A 25,192-nucleotide genomic window follows, 5' to 3' on the forward strand; every position below is an offset into this window, starting at 1 on the left:
CTCTAATATAATAATATTAAACTCGTTATATATAAACTATACTATCTCGTCGTAGTAGGATATAGGGCGGTCGCGAAGGAAGTCTAGTACTTATAGCTCTTACTATTCGAGTAATAGATATAGCTAGCCTCTTTTTATAAAAGTTAGATATAGCTTACTAAAGAATACTATATTAAGCTAGATCTTATTAATATAGTAACGGCTTATATTTATTCGTTTAGCTATCTAGTTATTTAATAGTCCTACGTTAAAGAAGTTAAATATCCTATTAAGATTATACGATAGTAGTTAGTTAGCTAGTAGTAGCTTATATAAGGGTATTATAATAGATAGTAAGGCCTAAAATAATACCTAGGACTAGCCTATACTATTATAGAGTCGATAACACGTTAAACGAGCGATATAGTACAAGAATAGTAGACTATTCCCGGTTTTACTAACAAATTATAGTATAAAGTCGGGAGCTTAGAATTGCGGCTATACCCGCGAGGGATAGTATACTTTATTTGCGCGTATAATAATATCGCGATAAGCTAGCAGCCGAGCTCGTCCTACGCGAATTAAAATAGTCGACTCTATAAACATTACTAACTTTTGCTCGGTAGCGACGGCGTCTACCTCATTTCTAAGCCGCTAGAATCCTATCTAACCTTTATGTGTAACATCTGCTTTCGTCCATAAGCGAAGTAAGGAGTAGAAGACTAGAGTGCGCCCAGCCATTAAATAAGTCCTAGAATTTGCCGGAATAGTCCCAATTCGACTTCACTTCAAAGTCCGAGCAATTGCGAGCGCTCTCATGTATGTTTAGATAGCTTACAGTACATGGCTTGCAAAGACAATGTACTACCTCGACGAGGCGTACTTCGAACGTCTAAGCTTCGCGTCGTGGACTTCGCGTCTTCTTACGTCATGATCTGTCATTGCGAAGCTTCTCAAGATGATCAAGAAGTGGCTAGCTCATTTACGTAGGTAAGTACGCTACAGTATCTCACTAGTTGCCTTTGCTCATTCACCTATATGGATTCGCTCCGCTGTTGTTTCGGCTGATATTTTCGTTACGAATCAGACCGATTGGAACGACTGTTTTAAATAGCATGTCCATCGAAAACAAGCAGATCAAAGTCAGCCAAGTGGTCACGTCCGCCGTCTGCTGCACCACCAACCTCACGCTTGAGGTACGTGATTCTCAACAATAACCTGTAGAACGATTCTAATACCAACCTCTATAGGCCGTGAACGACTTTCTCGCTCAAGTATGGAGAGAGGAAGAAAACGATACGCCTCCAACGCATACCCTAACTTTGATCCACGATCTCGAGACCTATTTCTGGGGCACTACTAAAGAGCTGCAAGGAGAAGATCCAGAAACAGTCCTGCAAAGCCCATTCACTGGTCTGGATTACTCTGAGATTAGAAAGCTTCTTATGCAGATGAAAGAGGCTTCAGCATCGAAATTGAAGACAGATTGGTTCCTTGTCCTAGACGGACGTTCTGTGGAGACGAATTCAGCCGTCATAGTGAATGTTGAACCGCATGGTACACATACATTACGATCTAGTGTTCGCTCTTTGCGGGTCGATTATCCCACTTCATCGCGATATCTGGCCGCGGCGAGCATTGCTCACCCATCAATTAATGAATTGAAAGAAGTCGTGGACGGCAATCCGGATAAGTTTAAAGGAATTCTACGGGACGACTAAGGAAGGGAGAGCGTGTGCTCGAAAGTGTCCTCGATAGCGGCGATCCTAGGGGCAGAAAACTGAAGATAGTTGCGACAGCGTTAAGACGCATTAGAATCTTCGTTATGACTTAGGATGCAGTCATGGACTCTTATGCCTTTCTCGACATTCCTTCACCACAAACACCTCTACGAAGGGAATGTCAGTACATAAAAGACACGCTAGACGTCGAGATCTCTGACGTACCACTTCAGCTCACATTACATCGCTTCTTCGACACAAACGAGCTTGCGCAAGGCTCACCATCCGCCGCTCTGCGCTTCTGTGTATCGACCGCGTGGACAGGAGGCGCTTGAGTCAGAGCCTGGGTGGTCGGCCCAACGCTTGCTGGGCCCTGCCTCCCTGAAGCATCCTGCGAAGGTTCCGTGTCTGAGATCTCCGTGAACTCAGTATTGGTATTTCCTGCTTGCGTCGAAGCTCCACCTCGCTCTTCTCCACGTCCAGATGTCGTGTGACCGCCGGACTCAGCCGACTCGTAGGCTCTCGACAGGGCTTGCATTTCACGAGCCCACTTCTGTCGGATCCGAGGCAGGCGGTCGCACAGGGAACCGCTGTTCAGTAGCTCATCGATGGTGTCTTCCAAAATCCCATCGAGAGCGAGCATTTTGGTCCCCTCCCACCCGTGGAAGTACTCGAATGCGTTGTTGATGTAATCTCCGTTGGTGAGCCTCGCTTTGTACTGACACTCCGATGTGTGAGTACCGCCAGTAGCTTGGTATCGGCGGTAACGAAGGCCCTTGTAAGATTCCGTTGAGTCTTTCATGAATTTATGCTCTCGTTTGCTCTCATGGTTGAGGCACCGGGCACACCAAATTTGGCTGTTGAGGTGCCGGAAGACTGTATCGGCCGCCACCGTTATACCCTCCTCTGGGACGAATGCGTCCAGTGGTTGAGCTGGGCAACACATTGTGTCGGAGTGAGGGTGATCGTGTTGTGCAAAGTGTATGTGGGAATGATGATGAGCAAAGAGCAGGGTGCTGGGTGAAAGGAGGAGCAAAGAACGAGCGTCGCGAGGAAGATGCAGGCAGCAAAGAGAAGGACGCGCCGGTATCGATAACAAAACACGCTAGAACTCACAGTCACGAGGTCTTAATGACCCAGTTGAGGCGTAGGTGTATACCAACGAACGTTCATTCGCCATCAGGTTGATGTCCAGGGGGATGCTGCATGCCAAGGCCATGTGACAGGGGCTCGCCTTGCTTTTGTGATTGATCCCAAAGGGAGGAAGAAAGACCATGGGCATGAATCGAAGGTCAACATTTGGTTCCCATCTTCTTATACACTGCGAGCTCTGGTTGCTTCAGGCCCTTCATCGACACACCTGATTCCGCAAGACCTCCTGGACGCACCATTGGCGGCCCTCTTCTACAGCACTTCGACCTTCAAGTCTGAGTCGCATGGCTTGACCCAGATGACATGATTGACCATGATGTCTAGCTACTGACCTCATCAGTACTGTTCACCAGCGTCTGCTCGGAGTCAAGCCGCAACATACCGAACAGAGGGTTCTGTCTTCGTTGACATGGCCGTTGATAGCCCCATGATTGTACAATGTCTTTCCCATGGTCACTAGACGAATTCGATGGGCCTCAACGTCGAGCTCGCAGTCGATTGCGAAGGCGAGCTCCCGAACGGTGGATAATGCACGGAGCTGAACAAATTGCTTCGGTTCCGTCTTGGACGTGACTGTGTCGAATTTGATCTCGAGTTGGAAGGGCATGTCGGCCTTGACAGCTGGGCTACCGTTCGACGGAGGGAGGGAGGAGGGCGCTGAGGCCGACATCCTTGGATTTGGCCATAACTTCAGCGGGCAGCGTGACGCTGACTGCCTCCGAGGGTTCGATCTTGATGTTGGGAGCCATGGACTACCTGCAGAGTCAGATCTGGTATTCACACACACGTGCTTGAGATGGACGACTCACCGATGTTCCGACCTTTTGAGGTGTGTCGAACAGGAGAGACCGAGAGATGATGGATTTGAGTCAGGAGTATTGCTTGCTGAGAGTTGTAGAGGAGAGAATTCGAAAGAGAGAGAACGACGAACGGATGGACGAGGGTTGCGTTGGGTGTGCAAACAGACATACGGCCGAGCTCACCGGAAGGCTGCAGGGCCGTGACATCAGGGGCAAGAGCAAGAACCTCGAACCTCATGTTGATGCGATGACCAGACTGGCGAGTAGATTAAAGTCCACGAAGACAGCGTTGATTTGAATGCCGTAGAGGCTGTACTTGAATACCCATTTCGATCTTTATCTGGTAAAGGGGAAGAATGCCACCCACAAGATCATGAAGTCCACAGCTTCAACTCATCTCCCTCCCCAATACCGCACTGTACACAACTGTCAGCAATCTCCCGACTTCAACCACACCAGACCGTACTCACCTCTTTCAAAGGCCGAAACCTCACCAACTTGCCCCCAAAAGTAACATCCCACAAGTACTCCGTCTCACCAAATCGCTTCACCACAAGAACAATGTTCTCCATCCGCATATCCTTGTACAGCCTGCGAACAGCATTGGCAATCTCCTAGACGGTCGTCGTGGGAAGGACCTGACAGATGAGAGGCAGGACAGGCGATTTATCTCTGACGATGCGAATCCTGAAGGCATGTGCGGCGCTTCCAGCTTCCTCGGGGATGGGGTAGAGCGGACGGTTGGTGACTTCTGTTCCACCGGCGACGATGGGGCTGGAGTTTCTGGAGGTGTTGTTGTGGTCTCGCACCAGCTCCTCGTCGATAGCTATAGTCTTGCACAATCCGAATGCCTCAGCTGCACTCTTAGCTAGAGCGAGAGCGCGGGCGGGCATCTGTGTCGCAGCCGCGGTTCTCGCCACCCCTTCCGCAATCCCCACCAGCGTTCGTACGATGAGAGGGTCCCGTTCGTGTGCGAGCAAGTCGACGAAGTCTCCTCTCCTCATGGACAAGATCAGTTCAAAGGGAACGAGTAGCTCGATGTCGGTGCCATATGTGTAGTGGTTGTAGAGAGCGGATGGCATGCTGATCGAGATGGCTTTCTTTTCCATTACGATCGTCTCTTGCCGGTTGATGTCCTTCAGTCGTTCCACCGCGCATTCCACCGCGACCAAGGTCTTTACCACAAGAGGCTGTACGCATTGAAAGGGCAGGTCGGGTGTTCCGCGGGTCTTCAATTGATGGGCCAGGTACACTGGGATGCAGCAGGTGACTGCGACAGAGTCCACGCTGTTTGGCCCTCGGGATTTCCTGGTACAACGGCCGTTTATATTGACTGAGCTCGCGCGGTCTGGCCAGTGGGGTGTGCTGGGGGTATTCATGTTGAAGTGACTGTTGATAGCAAGTGAATGAATGGGTCTGTAAAGTGTGCGTATCTTGTATGTGTGTCAGGATGAGAGAGTTGGATGTGAGGGGGAAGAAAAAGGGCGAGCTTGCCTGAACGTAAAGGAAATCGTCATCGCACACCAACCGTTGCTTCCATGTGTGACTTTGGGAAGGCACACTGTTGACCCTGTCGTCTCATATTGTCCTACACACTTCGTAGTCGGTCTGTCAGTAGCAATACAAGTCGCAGTGCTGTGTGCTGTCCATCTCCCCTCAATCATCCATATCAACATCTTCATCAGAACCATCACTCTCATCAGCATCAACCTCTCCCAACAGTTCTCTGTCTTCTTGATCAAGCTCCTGCGCATAGTCATCGTCATCCGCATCGGCCTCCTGATCCGCCTTGAGTCCAGCTTTGCCAGTCGTACTCCTCTGTCGCCGTACCTTCGCACGTGAATCCGACGGAGCACCGACATCCTCATCCCGCTCGATGGTCGGTACATTCCTTCGACGACTTGGCTTCAACATGCCTTCCCGCGCCAGTTGTGCCCGCCGTATCATGGTCTGACCAGGAAGGTTGAGGTCGCCCCACCTCTCTATTCTCCTCGAGCACCGACGAAACGACTGTGCAAGAGACTTGGCCTCTTCTCCTACATCAGATGGTTCGCCATTAACCCTGGCAAACCCGGCATACAGCATCCTCGGTCGACGCCAGAGATCCACATTCTCCAAGAACTCGTCGTTCTCCTTTCCACGGAAGCTTCGCCAATCGTCCTCGGTCCTCTCTGAACGATCTTTGGCTTTGCGGACCTTGATTGATTCTTCTTCCGAATCATAGTCTGCCGGCAAGTATCGTATACGCTTCCAAGCCCTCAAGATTGGACTCTCCGCTTCCCGCTTGTCACGAGCCCGATTTTGCGCTTTTCGTACTTGCCTGTCGAGGGTATAGTCGATCTGAAGCTTGCGGTGGTTGATGACCGCTGACTGGTGCTGTGTAATGCCGCGGTGTCGTTTCTGTGCCTGATAAGATGGTGTCGGTACATGGTCTCGAGTAGCTGGCGTCTGGAAGGAAAGGTTCGATCCTGGTGACATCCCAGTCGCCGCCGCCAGCTTGTTGCCGCTGTTCAAGCCCGACTGGGTCATCGTTGGCGGTCCGTCACTAACGAAGCTCAACTGACCAGTGTTGGGAAGTAATGGGACATGATCTTGAGACGAGCGTGGTGCGCCGCTGGCTTGTCCTTGATTCTCCGCCTTCTTGTGTCGTCGCCAGTTGCCTCGACCAGGCCCTTTCTTGACAGGCGGAGCTGCTTGGGGCGCTTGATGGGGTGGAGAACGGTCTGCTCCCGGATCGTCGTTGTTGAGGAGGGTATTGATGCGCATATCACCACCAGGCTTCGTGTTCACGGCTTGGAAGGCACGGGATGCAGCTGGCGAAGGCGAGCGAGTGTACTCACTTCCTGTCTCATGCTGCAAGCCACTCCTCCCAACAGATGTAGCTGTAGATATATCGTTAGCGTTGGCCAGCAAGGTGCTCGACTCCAAACTTACGAATGCCTCTGTAATATCCAGCCTCACTGCCCTCATCGTCACTAGCATGCACGCCGTGTCCTGATGTCAAGCCTTTCTCCTTACGAGCGCGCTTGAGAGCAGTCATGGCTGGACTGGGTTCACTGGCCAAGATGGATATGCGCTCCTTTCTTTTGACCTCTCCAAATAGCTTCTCCTCTTCCGTGTCGACATTCTCTTGCTCCGCCTGTTCTTCGGTAAGGCTTTCCAGAGTCGGCACCTTCAATGGTGACACATCCGTCTCTTCCTCCCCTTCTCCATACTGTCCAGGGCCGAATGGGTTGCGCTGGCTGTCTGCAGCACTGAAATCGCTCTCAAGATACCACCAGATCAGCCACAAGAAAGCCTTGGCTCTGCTAGCACTGCTCAAGCTCGATCTCATGACCAGGTCGAAGAAGTCTCGTGGGGCGGGGAAATGCACTTCGCTGATCTTGGGTGCGTACTGGCTCATGACGAAGATGAGATTGACAGGATTCGTTCGCGGGATGGAAGCGGCCCTGATGTCTTCCATGGTGCTTGGCTGAGGTTCGTCTTCTGTTGCGCCTTTGAGGATGGATTTGAGGCGAGGCGCATCTTGCAGCTGCTTGTAAGCGTTGGGGTCTTGGTGGGCTTGCAGGGCTGGGATTGAGTGGTATGTTCGAAGCTGAGCGCGCATCTCGGGGAAGACTATATCTTGTCAGTCAAAGAGTATGAAAACATCGATCTCTTCTTCTTACAGTTCAAAGTCGTGTTCATGCGGCCCACGTTGACCAAGAGACAGACCATGGCCATACTAATAGCACCATCTTGATCCTGCAGCAGCTTCTCCTTCAATATCTTGCTGCACTTGCTGCTCTTCGCCATGGCATCGATGTAAATGTCGGCAAAGGTATGTCCATTCGTGCCGTCGCTGTACTTGGTGAAACATTTGGTCTGGTCATGGAAGACGAGCTCCAGGAAGTCAAACTGTATGTCCTTCCGCCAGAGGGGAATTCCATCTTCTTTCTTCAAATGCCGTATCTTGTTGCCAGAGTAGACAGACGACGTTGCGCCGCTAGCATTCCGTCGAGTCGAGGTCGTTGTGGATGTGTACAATGGCTCGTCGCCGTCGCCGTTCTCGGCAGCTTTGGTGCTGTCGGCCTTGGGTGTAGCGACAGCATCGTCATCAGCCGGGTCGTCGACCTTCTTTCGTGGAGGCATTGGGTCTTGTTCGGCGGGCGGTGGTGGGTCGGGAGGTGCTGCAGGCGGTGCAGCGTCCTCAGCGGGATGGAGGATGTCGCTGAGGGAGGCCATTTTGGCAAGGTTAGGCGTGTTTCAAGAGCACCAGGGCGACTCAGATAAGCGTCGCGTGCTGATGCTTCTTTGATTAATCACTCCAATCGGCGGCGCATGACTCTGGCTATGGATTGACGGGGATGTATTGGGCATGTGACAGTCGCATGGTATGGGGCAGGAGGTGGGTGAATGTTGGACGAGGCGCGATGAGATGGCAGACGGCGCATCGCTCCTTCCTGGCCAGTCGCCAACCTTACGTGGCTGTTGCTCGTGCAGGGCATCTTCCGAACGCCGATCTCGAAAGTGGGTCCATACCGAAGGCTCTCTTTTCCAACCACGCCTGCCAGAAATAACACTCCCAAACAATCCACTCTTCCAATTCCAGACAGTGCTAATTACCTCCTACCAACAGCACCCGATTGCCATTGATCGAGAGTTGTACAGAAAACTTCTGTCATCGGTTTGCCGAGACCCAGCTGACAACGTGGTGGCGTTGTGATTCGTTTGCCGAAGACTCTCTTCACACAGCAATCAGCCAATCACCTATATACAGACGCAACATCCACCAACATCGTCCGCACAAGTCGACAGCATAGCCTCTGCAAGGAGAGTGCTTCTGGCGCTCAATCTCAGCCTCTTCATCATGCCGGCATCAAAGCAGGCGCCCCCTCGCTTCAAGACCATCCAGACACTTCAAATCGACTACGCACCGGTCAAGATCACCCAGTATGAGTCGACCAGGACGGGTATGCGAGTCGCCGTTGTCGACAAGAAGGGCCCGAAGGTTGAGGGTGAGTTCGCACTTGCCACTGAGATTAACGACAACTCTGGAGCGCCACATACCCTGGAACATCTAGTCTTCATGGGCTCGAAATCATACCGATACACTGGCCTCCTTGATAGACTCTCATCTCGGGCATTTAGCACTACGAATGCCGGCACTGCAACAGACTATACGTCTTACTCCCTCAAGACCGCCGGCTGGGAAGGATTTGCACACATTCTGCCGGTTTACCTAGAACATCTCATCGTGCCAACTATGACGGATGCCGCTTGCTATACCGAAGTACATCATATCGACGGTACTGGTCACGATGCGGGTGTTGTCTACTCAGAAATGCAAGGCAGAGAAAATAGTTCGATGGATTTAATGGAGCTGCATCGTCGGATTTTGCTGTATCCTGAAGGCAATGGTTTCAGGTCTGAGACTGGTGGCATGACGAAGGAGCTGCGAGTGCTTACTGCAGACCGCATTCGAGCATATCATAAAGAGATGTATCAGCCGAAGAACCTCAGAGTGATCGTCACTGGTGAGATTGACCACGACGAACTGCTGCAGATCTTGGATGACTTCGAGTCGACGATTATCGACGATGTGCCTCCCCTTGAAGCACCTTTTCGTAGACCTTGGGTTGAGTCGAAGCCGACTCCACTTTTGAACGAGACCAAGGTCGACACCATCGAATTTCCCGAAGAGGACGAATCTATGGGTGAGATCACAGTCGGCTTCCTTGGCCCTAACTGCGACGACTCTGTGGGCAATGCCGCGCTTGCGGTACTGTTGAGTTATCTTGCCAACAGCTCGGTTGGTGTCTTGGAGAACACTCTGGTCGAACGAGAGCAGCTCTGCAGTGCCGTCTACTATGAAACTGAAACTCGACCAGACGTTGTCGTCTGGTTCGACCTGACCTCAGTCGAGACTGAGCGCTTGGAGGAGGTGTACAAGCGGTTGATCGAAGTGTTGAAAGAGACAGTGCAGAAACCACTCGACATGGACTACCTCAATGACTGCATCAAGCGGGAGAAGAGGCAGCTCAAGGAGCGAGCTGAAGCTTCCGAAGACTTCTTCACGCAACCTCTCGTCGAAGATCATTGCTTCAGCAGCAGAGACGGCCGAAATCTAAAAGATCTGGAGAGCTTACAGGATATCGACACAGTCGCGGCGTGGTCTGAAGCACAGTGGAAAGACGCGCTGTCCAAGTTCTTCGTGGACAATCATCATGTCTGCGTCCTGGGTGTGCCTTCGAAGGAGCTCCAAGAGAAGAACACTGAAGATGAGAAGGCACGCGTCAAAGCACAGCAGGAGAAATTCGGCGAGGACGGTCTCAAAAAACTCGCAGAACAACTTGAACTGGCCAAGGCGAAGAACGGCCAGGTCATACCAGATTCATTGCTGGAGCAATTCCCGATCCCCAAAGCTGAGTCTGTCCCTTTTATCGACACGATCACGGCTCGGTCTGGCGCTGCAAGGAAGATGGGCAATCTCGACAACGACATGCAAAAGATCATAGACAAGGCCGATGACGGGTCTCCGTTGTTCATCCACTTCGAACATATCCCTTCCAACTTCGTCAAGATCAAACTGATTATGGGCACATCTGCTGTGCCTGATAAGCTGCGACCAGTATTGAGCCTCTACCTCGCCAATCTCTTCACAACGCCCGTCAACCGTGACGGCAAACGTATCGAATTCGAGGACCTCGTCTTTCAACTGGAGAGGGAGACAATCTCATACTCGATGTATGCGGCACGCGGAAACCAGCAAATGCTGAGCTTGAGCGTTCGAACAGAGCCAGAATCTTACGAAAAGGTCATCTCATACATACGTACGGTCTTGTTCGATGCCATTCACGACCCAGTGCGGCTCCACGCATCGCTCACGAAGCTCTTGGCCGATCTGCCTTCAGAGAAGCGTGCTGGAGATGCGATGGCATATGCAGTCAACACCATCATCAACACCAACCGCACCTCAAATGGTCGTGCCACTAGCACACTCACCAAGACGCTCTACCTGAAGCGTCTCCGCAAGCTATTACGACAAGACGAGCAAGCAGTCATCTCGAAACTCCAAGCCCTCTGCGACGCTCTCCACCGGCCAGAGAACTTTCGCGCATACGTCGCCGCAGACCTCACCAAGCTCCCTAACCCGGTCTCTGCCTGGCGACAACTCACCAACGGCCTTGACCTCAAGAAAGACCTCTCCCCTCTCGATGACGTGAAATCAGTTCAATCCGACATAGGCAAGAGCCCCGGCTCGGCAGCCTACGTCGTCCCTATCGCCGCCGTGGACTCGTCCTACTGCCTCCTCACAACCAAAGGCCCGGACTCCTGGGAACACCCCGACGTCCCCGCCCTCGAAGTCGCCATCGCCTTCCTGCGTGCCGTCGAAGGACCCCTCTGGACATCCATCCGCGGTACAGGACTCGCATACGGCGCTACGGTTAGGAAGAGCATCGAGAGCGGGAAAATCAATTTCTGGATCGACCGTTCGCCGGATTGCTACAAGGCCTTCGTTGCTGGCAAGGAGGAGATTGAGGGCTATGCCAGTGGTGCGAAGCCTTTGAAGAAGCTCTCCATCGAAGCCGCGGTTGGCGAACTCGTGTTCGAAATGGCGGATAACGCTCCCACGATGGGCATTGCCGCCGACGAGTCGTTCGCTGACCAGGTTCTGCGAGGCGTAGGCAAGGACCACTCGAAGCGCTTGCTAAAGGACATCATGGCAGTTGGAATTGAGGAGGTCAAAGCGGCGATGGCGAAGTGGTTGTTGCCGTTGTTCGACCCCAAGAGTGCAAATTTGGTGGTCACTTGTGCGACGGGCATGCAGGAGAAGATGGTGGAGAATTTTGGCAAGGTTGGGTTTGAGGTGCAGGCGAAGCCTTTGGAGTTCTTTCAGGATGATTATGGACTTGAGGAGCCGGATGGGGATGATGATGAGGATGATGATGAGGACGACGACGAAGATGATGATGACGAGGAGGGCGATGAGGATGAAGAGGACGACGAAGGAGAGGAAGAGGCCTGAATTGATGATATTGTGTGAGATGATCAAGGGATAGAGAAAAGATGCATATGCAGCGCAGCATACGGTCGAGAAGCATGACATGGCAGAAACGAATGACTTGGCCTACCTCTTCGACCTTCACCTCGTGAGGACATTGCTCATGAAGACTTGATCAGGGAGTCCGGTGCTCTGATCGCAGAGGTGGTATACTCACCCTTCTAGAAAGACCGCGCGTCGGTCGTCGTCGACGTACATCTACACAATCACGACGGTTCCATCCACCGAGCCAGTGATTCTGCATCCCCTCCTGCCTCAGAAGCACTACGCGGCATTTCTCGTCGTTGACGTAGACCTTCACAGTTACAAACGATTGCCTTGTGAACCAGATGCTTACAGGTAATACAACGATGAGCTCGTCTTGCCGGCCTCAAATCACACCGTGCTGATTGGTGACTCTGGTGTACGTGTCCCATCTTGCTTCAATTCTTGGCACAGAAAAGCTGACATGTGACGCACACCTCGTAAGATGGTATAAGGCAATCATCGCTATTGCCTGAGGTAGGCAGGCAGCAACCATTTTGTCATGCTTCAACGTCGAAGGACATGCTGTTCGATTTATCATGACCGCTTGCTTCATTGACAGTCGTCTGTGCGGTACACCGAAGAAAGCCATCCGCTTGGCGTCGTCGCACATTGGATCCTCGTGGCCAAGGATAGAAACGCACGCGTTACACACCAACGCGCCATGTCTTTGTTGGGGGATTCCATTGACCTGTTCTCGGTGGTGTCGCAAAACATGGCTTGTCGCTCTGGATAGCGTGGTCTGAGCATGGCAGTGACGGCGGCAGCAATGCCATGTGTCGTGTGATGTTTCATCGAGAGACAAGATTGGAGTTTTTCCGCGTGTTGTGTCTTTGTGCGTGCAAGTTACTTTCAGAGGTTACGCTGTACCTGGCTGCCTTTCGGTCAGCTGCGTAAGGCGTCTGTCGTGTGCCTGCGGGAGCGAAGCACAATGATGTCGTTTTGATTCCTGGGCGCGGCGGGATTCGTTGCTGGGAGTGGTACGATCGAGGGACGGTGCTGTGACTCTTTCATCCCATGCGATATGCTGGTCGCGGCGGGAGGTGGCATTGCGTGGCAGGACAGAAAGTACAAGATACCATTTTCTCGATTTTGCTGTGAAGTGTTTGCCTTGTTTTCTCGGCTAGTGTCGGGAATTCTGATGATGAGGCTCTTTCAAGGTTGCACAAGGTAGGCAAAGCCTATTGAGCCGACGTGAGATGGACCTGCAGGAACCGTCGCCCGGTCGATGGTCGATACATCATCCCTCTCGTCATGCCTGTAATGACTCGTCGGGAGGAGGCGTTGCTGCCGGGACGGAGACGGCGGCGGCCGCCCGACCAGGAGGGCGGCCATGTTGCTTTCAGTCAATCAAGACGTTCGCCGGTCTGGATGAGTGGTTTCTGCTTGCGAATCAGTAATTCAGAGTTCACGGACTTGAGCGACGGGACGGCCTCGTCGACATAAGCTTCAAGGCAACGTGAGGATGACCTCTTCTTCCCATGCCGCTCTGCCGCCCTGCGGCATTGACGACATTCGTCGCCATACTTGACGTCGCTCCCAAGAGCCCACCGCGGGCCGGCCATACGAAGTGTTCGTTCGGTTGCCGCCAATGAGGCCTATCCAGAGGCCAGTTGGTCATGAGTTCCAACCGCAAGCCGAACTCCCGGCTTGTGGGATCAGCTGGTCGACGAAGGATTCGGTTCGCCGGTTCCTGCTGCTGCTCGGCACATCATCGCCCTGCCTGCAAATCATCTGTCTCGCAGCTGTGCAGCGCAGTGGCGCCTGTCAATCTAGCAGTAGTCGAGTGGGTTTGCCAACTGGGCGGTGTTGGTGTATCGACAGGGCCGAAAACGTGGTTTCTAAATCGCGCCCTTTGCTGCAGCATCCAAGTCTTTTCGGTGTTGACAGCGGGACTCCGCCCACAGTTTTGACCCGAAAGCAAGCAACACTGCAGGAGGGTCTCTTGCGCGCGTGCTTGTGCGACATGGGTGATTGAGCGTGCCGGGCGCTTGGGTTGGCGCAGCATGTACTTTTTAGAGGTATTCTGGTGGGGGCTGAGAACTGGCTGGAGACCACCAACACGACCGTCCAGCAGGTCGCAGCCGACGAGATGTGGACGCTGCGTGTTGCTGTTTCAGCGCAAAGCCATGCATCTTTGCAGTGGACAGGAATGGGTACTGAATGCTGGCGGAGATCTAGTTGGTGTTCGTGTACCTGCAGACGCGCATGCACGTCGAGATCGAGGTGTGGATGAGGAGGAGTTGGATTCGCTGGAGCTGGCGATGGAGGTGTGCGGGCGGCTGGATGTTGGCTGTTACCTTGATAACCGTAATTGGACTAGCTTAGAAAGAGTCACCTGACCTTGTCTCGCAGTCCAATGCTGCAAGTGAATGAATTTGACTTCAAACACGGCAATGGAAAAGAGGGCGTTTGTTGTGTGCAACGCCGATTTCGAATGAGTGATCAACTCTTGTATGATATGGATGTTTCCATAGAGAATTAATGAATATTCCCGATGAGTTTTACGTATATTTCAAACGGCTGAAATGCTGCATCCCCCACTTCGGCAACAGACGTCTTCTCCGATGAACAACAGCGCTCGCTCTTCTCTTCTTTCTCTCAGCTCTGCGCAGCACGGCACACGTCCCTCTCCCTCGACGCAGCTTTCCTCCAGCTTTGGCTGACGTGCATTTCGGTTTAGCCATTACTCTTCACTCACTCACACTCTAGGCAGTCCTCGGGCCGGCTCTCACCCTAGGCACCTAGGCACCAACTGGCCTCAGGCTCTTGGTCACGACACCATGGACCTCGCCCGCCGCCCGTCAGTGACTGTTGACTTGCGCATGGGCCTCCGCGCATCCTCTCTGGGCACCGGCTCCTGCCTGTGGCCGGCCATTCACCTCGCCCTAGCTCTTTCTGCCTTGCGGAATCCTCTCACCTATCTCCCTAACCGTCGCTAGCCTCGAATGGCTCGCCACCCGTCACAACCAATAGCAATGGAACCAGCGTCTTGTCTCGTCAGGGCGACAACTGGTATCACAAGACAGGCCCACTGGTCTGAGCAAGACGATGTCTTTGTAGTCACGAACTGGAGGAGGCTAAGCCCTGCTGTCCTGAGGCCGCTCCTCGAGTCACCCTGCATAGCCATTCCTCGACTCTAGCAACTGTAAGAAGGCAGCATGTGGGTGCCTTTTCCTCGTCTCTTTATCCCTCACCAAATACTATATATCTCCTTATAGTCTCTCGTCAATCTATCCTTCATACAACACCAAATCAAAACACAACACAACACACCTGAACCGCAACCAACACACTGCAATCCTTCGTCTTAGCGACTACAAGCATACAGCTCCTCCAAGCCACCACGACAACCACACTGCCGAAGACGAGTGCCAACAACATACAAATGACTCGCAACTACGCTGTTGCTGCTCCTCCAAACCGACCTCCTCGCGACCCTCAACCACGAGACGACGGCATGCACCGCAACATCAACAACATGAACATGAACATGGTCTTTGCAAGAATGAACCTCAACGACCCTCACCAACTCCAACCGGCTCCTATGGGTGGCCGTATCATGGCATTGGATCCAAACCCCAGAGATCCTGGCAACGGGCGGATCGCTGACCCCAATCCTCGCGACCCAGGCAACGGGCGTCAATTCATGAGGGGACCTCAACCTCGCGATCCAGGAACCGGTCGACAATTCGCAATGGGTCCTCAACCGCGCGATGACGGCAAGAGTCGAACTCGACGCTTTGCCCGTGATCCTCAACCTCGCGACCCGGGAAACTAAGCAGTCTTTTATACTAGACTGACTGCTGCCTTGGACAACTATCATCATGACTCTACCAAGGCTACCGAGACACACTTCTTTTATCGGCGACTCAGATGACCTTGCCGTGCCACATTCGCTGGCGAGTGGCGTGGCAACGGGACATTCTGACTCTGCACTTTGACGACAAAGATGGCGGCTATTTACTTCACGGGTTGAGTGGGATTGATTTGGAACGGCGTTGACAAGAAGGAGGATCTGCTCACGCAGTCTGATGTTTGATTTGACCATGCATAGCAAGCGACTGGCGTGATTTACGATGCATAGCGATGGGGATAAAGAAGGCGTTTGAAGATACAGATCTCTCAAGCGCTGCAGGGACTGGCGGGTGGCTCATCGGCCACTGATTGTTTGGCCATTTTGATTTTGGGGGAATGGGGATCACGATAGACACGGCTTTCTTACTTTCTTTCACACGATCTAGTATCCAACAGCGTTCGCACGCAAACCAAAATCTCCCTCGATCGATTTCTCCTCGTGTTGGTTCTCTTTGACTCACATACCTGCATTGAGCGGCGTCGACACCGATGCAGTGCATTTCGATTTCGAGTCACCTCCTCTCCCTCCCTCTCAACGAGCACTTTCTGCTGGCGGCGGCCGCCCGCTCAAGGTGAGGTGGCTTTGGACTCCCCACCAGGTCCCGCGAGAGGCGACTGATGCCTCCTGTGAGCGAATGACAGGGCGATGGGACCGTCTTCCAACGCAAAGTGATGTCGAAGGATGCCGAAGGATTTGGGGCCGCCCAGTCGGTCGGGTCAGCATTTTGAGCCTCAATTGCCGGTGGGGAGGGAAAGTCGTGGTACTGGTGTTGACTTGGATGGTGAATGGGGTTATTGGGTCGACGAGGACGGCAGGACCATGGTTTGCGTGCTGCTGCGTCTTCAGTTGAGCTGGGAGCTCAATGGCCTTTGAAACATGATTTGGAAACTACCAAACTCGGAAGTGGAAGGAGGTGAAGTTGATGCGAAGAGATCCGCGACTTCTTGCCGTCCGCTCAAGTCGGAGTCGCCGCTGCCGGGAGACGATCGCTCCTGGACCTCACTCCATTCGCGACAACCACACATTCACCTTTCTGAGTATATCTCAAGAGCAGGTCCAGAACGATAACCCCTTGTTTGTGCTTTGGGAACCATAGGACCTTCATTTCAGCTCGGGAGGCCGACAGCACAACCCGCAGTGAACGTATAGAAAACAGCACTCATCTCCAACGAGATTGGTCTACACATCTCGTCAAAGGGGTAGATCAGAGTCCAAGGAAACACTTCCAGGCTTTCGAAGACTGCGCTCGTTACTTTCATGGAACTACGATGGAATCTGCCACAACCTCCGAGCCATTCTCTGCACTGCCAAAGGAGCTGCGTTTGATCATCTGGGAATTCGCCTTCTGCGTGCCAACTGCTGCTTTTGCAAGGAAGCAAGCTTGCCCAGACCGCTCAATGTCACGCGCGCTCCGGCGCTTCGATTTGTCAAGTTAAGGCGTTGCTCCCTACAAGATTGGCCTGTCCTGCAAAGAGGCATGGAAGGCAATGGAGGACACATGCCTGAAGTTTGCGCCAGAAGTTCGTGAGCCTGACAGTCTAATCTGGACCTACTGGCTCAACCCAGATTGTACGCTGTTTGTTCTCGACGAGGACTTCGTCGACGTCTTCGCACTCACCCCATGTCTGGGCACTGCCACTTTTCTCAAAATCAAAAAGGTTGCTTTACTATGGCGCCACGAGGACGTTCTCATTAGTACACGCGCAAGGCTGCAAGAGCATTGCCCTGCACTGGACTCGATATTCACACAGCGAATACGAGGGGGCAGAAGAAGACGACCAGCTGACACGAATCTCAAATCGATGATGTCCTGCAGCTTCAAGATCATGACTGCCGACGATGCTGTAGTGCTCGAACCCCTTCCAAGGCAACCCAATCTAATCGAGAGGTGCATTATCACAATGTTCCCCGACAAACCTGTGCGCGTGCACTTCATCCGCTCAGAGTGGGCGGTTGTAGCAGAAGTGCTAAACGACCCAGCTTCGGATGCGATCAGGTTGTTCAAAATCGACTTTGCGCTTTGGGGAGTCGACCATACCGATGGCAAGAGGATCAATCTGTGAGCCCCAAGTCTCCTGCGTGTTCGCTCCAGTGACCCCTGGACTGTGTAACTGGAACGACCTTTACCATCGGCCGACTTGAGAAGCGTTAAGTGCCAGTAGAATTGGAGTTCAAGCCACGTCCATCCACTTGCTGCGTGGATGACTAAGGCACGCAACAGTCCACCGGCAAACATTCTTGAAGCAGCCAATTCGAGATTCTGCTCTTGTGTGGCAACATTATGCTGATTTCTCGACGGCGGTTCAAACTCGCTTCACGGATTTGACTAAGACCATGGCGACCATGCAAGTCCTTTCCGACCTTCACCTCGAGACACCAAAGTCCTACGACCTCTTCGACATCACCCCAAAGGCGGACTACTTGGCGCTTCTCGGGGACATCGGCAACATTGTTCCGCATCGAGAAGAATGTCTGGCTTTCCTGAGACGCCAGCTGCAGCATTTTCGAGTTATACTTCTGGTACCAGGCAACCACGAAGCATTCGGCTCATCTTGGAGCGAAGCCATGGCCGTTCTGAGACAATTTGAGGAAGAGATCAGCCAGCAGCGTAGAGAGAGCCACGGTGCAGGACTCGGCGAGTTCGTGCTCCTCGATCGTGGTTTGTTCGAGTTGCCTACAGATGATGGAAAAAAGATCACCGTTCTGGGCTGCAGCCTATTCTCGCACGTCCCACCACAGCGAGCCATGAACGTTGAGATGGGACTCAATGACTTCTACCACACCACCGATTGGGACATTTGCAAGCACAATGAAGCCCATTCCCGCGACCTCACCTGGCTTAATGAGCAGGTCTCCAGAATCCAAGGACAAGACAGTGCCAAGATCATCGTATTCACGCACTGGAGCCCCTCGACCGATACTCGATCAACAGATCCAAAGCATGCGAATAGTGCGATCAACTCGGCCTTCTCCACGGATCTTTCTGATCAACTCTGCTTCACAAGCGACAAAGTCGTGCTATGGGTATTCGGCCATACGCATTACAACTGCGACTTCGAGGTTGAGCGGAAGGAGGCGAAGCCCTTGCGACTTGTGACGAATCAGAGAGGTTACTACTTTGCTCAGGCGGCTGGCTTCGATGTCGAGAAGATCATTGAGATATGAAGAAACGCGGCGTCTTTCGAACCCGAAGCAGGATAGTAGCGCGGTTTGCTCCCACCGCTGCCCAGCATCATCGATTGCAGAAGGCTGATGTTCTTGGCATGGACGAGCATATGGTTGATCGAGAATTCGAGGTCAGCATCTCACAGAAGCGGTGGTGTGGCCTGCGCTGACATTAGACAGGCTGATGAAAAGATAAGCTGGAGCAGGGGGAATTCAGGGGTTCATTCTGGGAAAGGTAGATGGAATATGAAGCACAGCACTGGCCGTGTATGCTACATAAGCCAAAACGAACCCACTCACCATGACATCGTCTCGTTTGAATACTCTATATTCGATCCCGTCTCCCCCAACAACCCCACAACCACAGCCCGACAAACATCAGCCATAGCCGGCGTCTCACATTTAACAACCGCAAGATCCCTCTCGCACTTCTCCCTTGTATGCACCCTCCAGTCTCCATTCCAACTCAACCAATCGAGCCCGGAGGCGGCGCACTCAAGGTTTCTGTCCTTAGCATCAAGTCTCTCCGAAGAAAAGCATGGCAGCGAGATACTGGATGTACCTGGCCACTGTTCGTGGACGCTGAAGATCAGGAGATAGAGTCTGCCAGGCGAAACGATGACAGCAGTCATTCCCGCAGGACCGGTAGGGTGCCGCTGGGCTCTCGGTCTTGTTGGATGATACAACGCAAGTCGACTGATATCGAGATGGCTGGCTCCATCGCGCACATAACCTTCCACAAGCGTCTGGAATTGTTCATAGAGGGCGAACTTAGTCTTTAGATACACCCTTTGGAAAGCCGGCCAACGAGAACCCTACCAGCGGGCCAGACCTGCAATGAGTTGGCGAAATGAGACCGTGCATTCGATGTGCGACGGGCCAGCGGAAGGTGCCTTTGCCCAACCGCCGTGCGCCACTTCGCAATGTGTAGGACGCTGAGAATTGCTCGATCGGCAGACTGATTTGCGTGGAGCAAATGAGCATTAACGAGATATTTAAGCAATCTGACACGCCAATGACTGCCTTTGTCACTGGCTACTTGGTGTTGGCTTTCCTCTTCGGTTATTTCGGCTTTGATCCACCTTTCCACGTACGCATGCAGTCCCTCCACCATGGCAAAGTAGATTAGGTAGAAGCAAGCACTTCCATCGGCGACCAATGGCAACCAGATCCTGGAATCCGCTCATAGATGCTTCAGTACATCTTCAGCAAGTCGATGCTGGGTACCTGCCAGGACTGCACCGCGCTTGAATCTCTTGATACCAAAAGCCTGGGCGCCAGCTGCAATAAGACATACTCGGATGATATCTAAGTTGGCTTGATCCTTGTCAATTCTGTCTTTTAACGCCTTGAAAGGGTCGGTCGAGCCGGATGATAAGGAGTCCTGCAATTGCACAGCTGCAGGTGAAAGTGGCGGGAGATGGTCTTGAGCTGTCGCAGCGTTTCTCTCCTGCCATGTAGGAGTGCCTTTGTGTACTTTCAGAAATTCGTGTTTCCACGTCTTCTTCGCTGGGATGTGTACCGTGGCATTGCTATAACCACGGGAGAGCGAGCAGAAGTTCCATTGCCCAGAGAATGGCCTTAGGTGCGGGATTTTAGATAGACACGGCCTTGATAAAGTGCTGTGGCTGATTCGCGCCAAAAACATGAATTGTAGAGTCTGATTCGGTCCGGCGGTATGCAGTGAAGTCTAGATATTCATGTCGGTGTCCCGAACGAAAGGCAGAAGGAGATTGACTTTCGGCGTTCAACCGAAGCGAGCCGCTAGTCCTGGTTTGACTCACTAGCGCCTCTTCGACTCAGGAACATTGAAGATTCTTGAGCGTGACTCTTGCAATCACAACAACTTACTTCCATACACACACCTCATACCGACCATGTCGACTGTCCTCCACGTTCGTGCAGAGACCAAGCCATTGGAGCATCGTTCAGCGGTGACTCCCTCAGTTGCCAAAAAGCTGGTCGAAGCCGGCTACACGGTCAATGTCGAGCGGTCTGAATTGAGCATCTTCAACGACTCTGAATATGAGGGCACTGGCGCCAATCTTGTGCCCACGGGCTCCTGGACCGATGCGCCCAAGGACCACATCATTGTGGGTTTGAAGGAATTGCCAGAGGAAGACTTTCCTCTCAAGCACACAGTATGCCATGAATCGCGGTTGTACCAAATCGATGCTTGCTAAACAATGTCACAGCACGTACAGTTCGCCCACTGTAAGCTTTCCATCCATATAAGCTCTGCTGTATCGATTTATGCTGATGATGAGAAGGCTACAAAGGACAAGGTGGCTGGGACAAAGTTCTTGGCCGCTTCCCTCGTGGCAAAGGCACTCTGCTTGACCTGGAATTTCTGGAAGACGGTACGGATGCTTCCTGCATGACATGGTATCATATACTGACCGATCTTGAACAGAGCAAGGACGACGAGTTGCTGCATTCGGCTATGTACGTCGATACGATTGATCCACTGACCCTTTGCTCACTGTCAACTAGCATGCTGGCTTTGCGGGTGCTGCGCTTTCCCTTATGGCGTGGTTGTGGCAACTCGTTCACGGAAAAGATAAGCCCCTCCCTGGGGTCAAGGCTTACGACAATGAGAGCCTTCTCATCAACGATGTCAAGAAAGCCGTCGCAGAGGGCAAGGCCAAAGCTGGTCGTTTGCCGAGAGTGCTTGTCATCGGCGCCCTCGGCCGATGTGGTCGAGGTGCTGTTGATCTTTGTGTTAAGGCTGGTGTTGAGGATATTCTAGTAAGACCCTTACCACTCTCACTATATCCAATACTCACCATTGCTTTAGAAGTGGGATTTGCCGGAGACCAAGGCCAAGCCCGGACCATACCAGGAGATCGTGGAGTCCGACGTCTTTGTCAACTGCATTTATCTATCTGCAAAGATCCCACCGTTCATTGACCAGCCGTCCCTCGCATCGCCCAACCGCAAGCTGAGCGTCGTCTGCGACGTGTCCTGCGATACCACGAACCCGAACAATCCAATCCCAATTTACGACATCAACACCACGTTCGATCAACCGACCGTTCCTGTCAAACTCGCAGCAGAAACGAATGACGTTCGACTCAGCGTCATCAGCATCGATCATCTGCCTTCGTTGCTTCCAAGAGAAGCGTCTGAGGCGTTCAGCAATGCCCTACTGCCCAGTCTTCTCCAGTTGAAAGACTGGAAGACTGCTCGCGTGTGGCAGCAGGCAGACAAGCTCTTCAAGGAGAAGTGCGCGACTCTTCCAAACGGCGCCGTAGATGGTCATACCGAGCTGCTTGCCTCGCAATCGTAGGTTGGCGGTTTGTCGCAAGGCTAGAGATAGACGGCAATTTGAATTGTCTGTGACCACCTCGCGGGTGGACAGGACACAGTACAACTTCCAAACCTCCCTTTCCGCCGTCGACTGCATATGTTCGGCAGACTCCCGCTAGGTGCACAACGCTTCCAGCGAATAGCTAATACGCCAGAGTTAGACAAGGTCGCGCTGCCACATCGGATTCCGCGCCGGCACGTGAGGGGTTTTGAAATACGCATCCAACATCTCTTTCCAGTCACACCAAGCGCCGTGCTTGTGCGAAATGATCAGCTTGGACATCTTCACCGTCCGGACTGGGCCATCCTGCAACGCCACTCTCCAGTCCAGAGACTCCCCAACACCTGCCGAGCAGATCTGATTCCACTTCTCCCACGCTCGCTGATAACAAGACTCAGGTTGGAGGTGCATCTTGTCGAAGAGAGCGTATTGCGGGTTGTGCTTCGACATGGACGAGAAGCCCAGTGTGATGGAACCTCTAATGTCGTACCACCTCGCCCGTGACCCAGAGCCCAGAGTGAAGCCCAAGGAAATGAGAAAGTTGGGTATGACCTCGGCCTGCATCGTGTCCCTGGCGCAGGCTTGAAACTCTTTGCTTACGTATTGGAGGGACAGCCAGATATCTGCAGGGTCGACATGGCGGAAGACTTCTAGCCAGATTTCGGTAGGGAGACTTGGGACGCCCATGCTTGGTATGCTTTGAAACTGGGAGGGTTGGTCTTATAAGAAGATGTGTTCTTGGTGATTATGGAACTGAACAACTGTCATACGATGTCGTCACTCATCACAGTCGCTCTAATGTATCGAGGTTGCCGGGAATAGTAGGGTGTAGAGGAGTAGAGGGATTTGAATTGACCTCACCTCGGCTTCCTCGTTTAAGGTTCGGGCTAAGTCCTCCCGACTCCCGCTTTCAGACCTCACAGCAAGTGGACTAGTGACATGTGAATGCATCTGCAATGCGTTCACGCGTAGCTCCCCTCACATACGCGCTCACACCACTTCAATCCCTCCTGCTGCGGAGATGGAGACCACAATGGGTCTGCCAAAGCTGCAGGTCTATACGACAGCCATGGCGGGCTCTGGCAACCTCGACAACACCGGCTGAACAGGAGAAGCCATACTATGTCACCACGCCGATATTCTACGTCAATGCCGCCCCTCATGTCGGGCACATGTATACTATGATCCTGGCCGATGTGCTGAAGAGATGGCAAGAGCTGAAAGGACGGAAAGCGGTGCTTCTGACAGGGACCGATGAACATGGTATGAAGATTCAGCGGGCTGCAGCGAAGGCAGGCATAGACCCCAAAGAGTTCTGCGACAGTGGTGCGGAGGTCTTCAAGACACTGTCGGGCCAGGTGGATATGAGCAATGAGATCTTCATTCGGACAACGGACAAGCACCATGTGGAGGGCGTGGAATACGCGTGGCAGATGCTTGAGGAGAGGGGATACATCTACGAGAGCAAGCATGAGGGTTGGTATAGCGTGTCTGATGAGACATTCTATCCTCACAGCCAGGTGCACTTGATCGTGGATCCACCCACGGGGAGGAAGATCATGGCGAGCATTGAGACGGGAAAGGAAGTGGAGTGGACCAGTGAAAGGAACTACCACTTTCGATTGAGTGCATTCAGAGACAAGTTACTGGAGTTCTACGACAAGAACCCCAAATACATCGTTCCGAAGAACAGAATGGAAGATGTGGTGAGACAGGTCAAGACTGGGCTGGAAGACCTCTCGATTTCGCGGCCCGCAGACCGGCTCACATGGGGCATTCGTGTGCCTACGGACTCCTCACAGACGATCTATGTCTGGCTTGATGCTTTGCTCAATTATGCCACCGCCGTTGGCTACCCGTTCACGCCAGGCCAAGAGTCCAAAGGTGGCTGGCCGGCTGATGTCCAGGTCGTAGGCAAGGACATTATTCGATTCCACTGCATCTACTGGCCGGCCTTCTTGATGGCCCTGGATCTACCAATCCACAAACAAGTCCTCACTCATGCCCACTGGACGCTCGGTAGGCAGAAGATGGCGAAGAGTACTGGTAATGTCGTCAATCCCTTCTTTGCTCTTGAAAGATTCGGCATCGATGTTATGCGCTGGTTCCTGATTCATGATGGCGGTATTGAACAAGATGCTGACTACGACAACACCTACATCATCAAGAAATACAAGAAAAGTCTACAAGGCGGCCTGGGCAACCTTGCATCTCGGGTCATGGGCGGCAAGAGTTGGGATGTGGAGCGCGCTGTGAAGAGGTATGCTCATCCGGACCAGAAGCCTACCTCGTCCAGCATCTTCCAAGAGTTGGACGACAATGGACGTCAATTTCACCATGAGATTCGCCATATGCCAGGTGTCATCGACGGGCAGATGACGGGTCTGCACCCGAATCGGGCGCTGCAGGATATCATGCGAGTTGTGTACTCGGCGAATGCTTTCTTCCAGCAAGCGGCGCCGTGGCTTATCGCCAACAAGCTCCGTTCTGCCATGGCGGACACTACGGGACAAGAATTGCGGATGCTTGATGACGAGCGAAAGGTGCAAGGAGGGGAATCGGTGGAGTTGATGGAAGCGGAGATCGATCGATCCATCTATCTCATCACAGAGACCTTGAGGATTACGGGCATTTTGCTGCAGCCGTTCATGCCGAGTTCTGGAGAGCGGCTGCTGAACATGCTTGGTGTTGGCCAAGATAGGAGGAGCTTCGAATGGGCGGAAGTGGGCAAGGATGATAGTTACGGTGTGCCAATGGAAAAGATCGAGAAGGGGGATAAGGGGCTGTTCCCGCAGCTGACGAGCGACTTCTAGGCGATCGCAGGTCTGCCAAGCTCTTTTCAAATACAACGTCAATACTCGAACGAATACTCTGTTGTCTATGTTCGAAAATCAACTAAAGCTGCAAGACGTCCACGGGTGGCAATGAGTTGGTCCCGGCGTGTTGGTGAATGGACTGAGCTTGAAAGCTCACATGCAAAGTCTTGGCACGCGTGAAATCAAGTACGCCCTCGTCATGATGTTTGTACGTTGCTTTCTCTGTTTGCCACATGCGAGCCATCGGACGTGCGACTTGGAAGCTCTCATGTTAAGATCTTTTCACCTCTGGCGACAATCTCGGTGGCATCAACATCGACCA

At 52.7% G+C, this 25,192-nt stretch overlaps 11 protein-coding genes across 11 annotated transcripts; 7 read left to right on the forward strand and 4 right to left on the reverse strand.

Annotated features, from left to right (window-relative positions):
- Positions 1-1,094: 1,094 nt before the first annotated feature.
- On the forward strand, positions 1,095-1,700 carry M409DRAFT_30781 (uncharacterized protein; the record flags this gene model as incomplete). Its single annotated transcript, XM_033810075.1, has 2 exons — positions 1,095-1,175; positions 1,230-1,700. 2 exons carry the CDS (start codon positions 1,095-1,097, stop codon positions 1,698-1,700), a joined length of 552 nt encoding a protein of 183 aa, XP_033659578.1.
- A 229-nt stretch (positions 1,701-1,929) lies between these two features.
- On the reverse strand, positions 1,930-2,646 carry M409DRAFT_61414 (uncharacterized protein; the record flags this gene model as incomplete). The annotated part of the gene is made up of 1 exon (XM_033814754.1): positions 1,930-2,646. The coding sequence occupies one exon, from the start codon at positions 2,644-2,646 to the stop codon at positions 1,930-1,932; it is 717 nt and encodes a 238-aa protein (XP_033659579.1).
- Positions 2,647-3,104: 458 nt separating this feature from the next.
- M409DRAFT_30783 (uncharacterized protein) lies at positions 3,105-3,522 on the reverse strand (the record flags this gene model as incomplete). The annotated part of the gene is made up of 2 exons (XM_033810076.1): positions 3,105-3,176; positions 3,235-3,522. The coding sequence occupies 2 exons, from the start codon at positions 3,520-3,522 to the stop codon at positions 3,105-3,107; spliced, it is 360 nt and encodes a 119-aa protein (XP_033659580.1).
- A 501-nt stretch (positions 3,523-4,023) lies between these two features.
- Positions 4,024-5,031, reverse strand: M409DRAFT_30784 (uncharacterized protein; the record flags this gene model as incomplete). Its single annotated transcript, XM_033810077.1, has 3 exons — positions 4,024-4,068; positions 4,123-4,266; positions 4,330-5,031. The coding sequence occupies 3 exons, from the start codon at positions 5,029-5,031 to the stop codon at positions 4,024-4,026; spliced, it is 891 nt and encodes a 296-aa protein (XP_033659581.1).
- Positions 5,032-5,308: 277 nt separating this feature from the next.
- On the reverse strand, positions 5,309-7,876 carry M409DRAFT_71490 (uncharacterized protein; the record flags this gene model as incomplete). The annotated part of the gene is made up of 3 exons (XM_033819192.1): positions 5,309-6,534; positions 6,587-7,270; positions 7,321-7,876. 3 exons carry the CDS (start codon positions 7,874-7,876, stop codon positions 5,309-5,311), a joined length of 2,466 nt encoding a protein of 821 aa, XP_033659582.1.
- Positions 7,877-8,501: 625 nt separating this feature from the next.
- M409DRAFT_61416 (uncharacterized protein) lies at positions 8,502-11,660 on the forward strand (the record flags this gene model as incomplete). The annotated part of the gene is made up of 1 exon (XM_033814755.1): positions 8,502-11,660. One exon carries the CDS (start codon positions 8,502-8,504, stop codon positions 11,658-11,660), a length of 3,159 nt encoding a protein of 1,052 aa, XP_033659583.1.
- Positions 11,661-15,108: 3,448 nt separating this feature from the next.
- M409DRAFT_30787 (uncharacterized protein) lies at positions 15,109-15,501 on the forward strand (the record flags this gene model as incomplete). Its single annotated transcript, XM_033810078.1, has 1 exon — positions 15,109-15,501. The coding sequence occupies one exon, from the start codon at positions 15,109-15,111 to the stop codon at positions 15,499-15,501; it is 393 nt and encodes a 130-aa protein (XP_033659584.1).
- Positions 15,502-17,066: 1,565 nt separating this feature from the next.
- M409DRAFT_30788 (uncharacterized protein) lies at positions 17,067-17,642 on the forward strand (the record flags this gene model as incomplete). The annotated part of the gene is made up of 1 exon (XM_033810079.1): positions 17,067-17,642. One exon carries the CDS (start codon positions 17,067-17,069, stop codon positions 17,640-17,642), a length of 576 nt encoding a protein of 191 aa, XP_033659585.1.
- Positions 17,643-17,913: 271 nt separating this feature from the next.
- On the forward strand, positions 17,914-18,744 carry M409DRAFT_61418 (uncharacterized protein; the record flags this gene model as incomplete). Its single annotated transcript, XM_033814756.1, has 1 exon — positions 17,914-18,744. The coding sequence occupies one exon, from the start codon at positions 17,914-17,916 to the stop codon at positions 18,742-18,744; it is 831 nt and encodes a 276-aa protein (XP_033659586.1).
- A 1,877-nt stretch (positions 18,745-20,621) lies between these two features.
- M409DRAFT_71493 (uncharacterized protein) lies at positions 20,622-22,033 on the forward strand (the record flags this gene model as incomplete). Its single annotated transcript, XM_033819193.1, has 6 exons — positions 20,622-20,885; positions 20,940-20,958; positions 21,015-21,104; positions 21,158-21,189; positions 21,238-21,492; positions 21,542-22,033. 6 exons carry the CDS (start codon positions 20,622-20,624, stop codon positions 22,031-22,033), a joined length of 1,152 nt encoding a protein of 383 aa, XP_033659587.1.
- Positions 22,034-22,502: 469 nt separating this feature from the next.
- M409DRAFT_71495 (uncharacterized protein) lies at positions 22,503-24,867 on the forward strand (the record flags this gene model as incomplete). The annotated part of the gene is made up of 2 exons (XM_033819194.1): positions 22,503-22,599; positions 23,027-24,867. 2 exons carry the CDS (start codon positions 22,503-22,505, stop codon positions 24,865-24,867), a joined length of 1,938 nt encoding a protein of 645 aa, XP_033659588.1.
- Positions 24,868-25,192: the final 325 nt, after the last annotated feature.

Source organism: Zasmidium cellare (genome assembly GCF_010093935.1).
Source record: "Zasmidium cellare ATCC 36951 unplaced genomic scaffold M409scaffold_73, whole genome shotgun sequence".
Classification (NCBI taxonomy): domain Eukaryota; kingdom Fungi; phylum Ascomycota; class Dothideomycetes; order Mycosphaerellales; family Mycosphaerellaceae; genus Zasmidium; species Zasmidium cellare.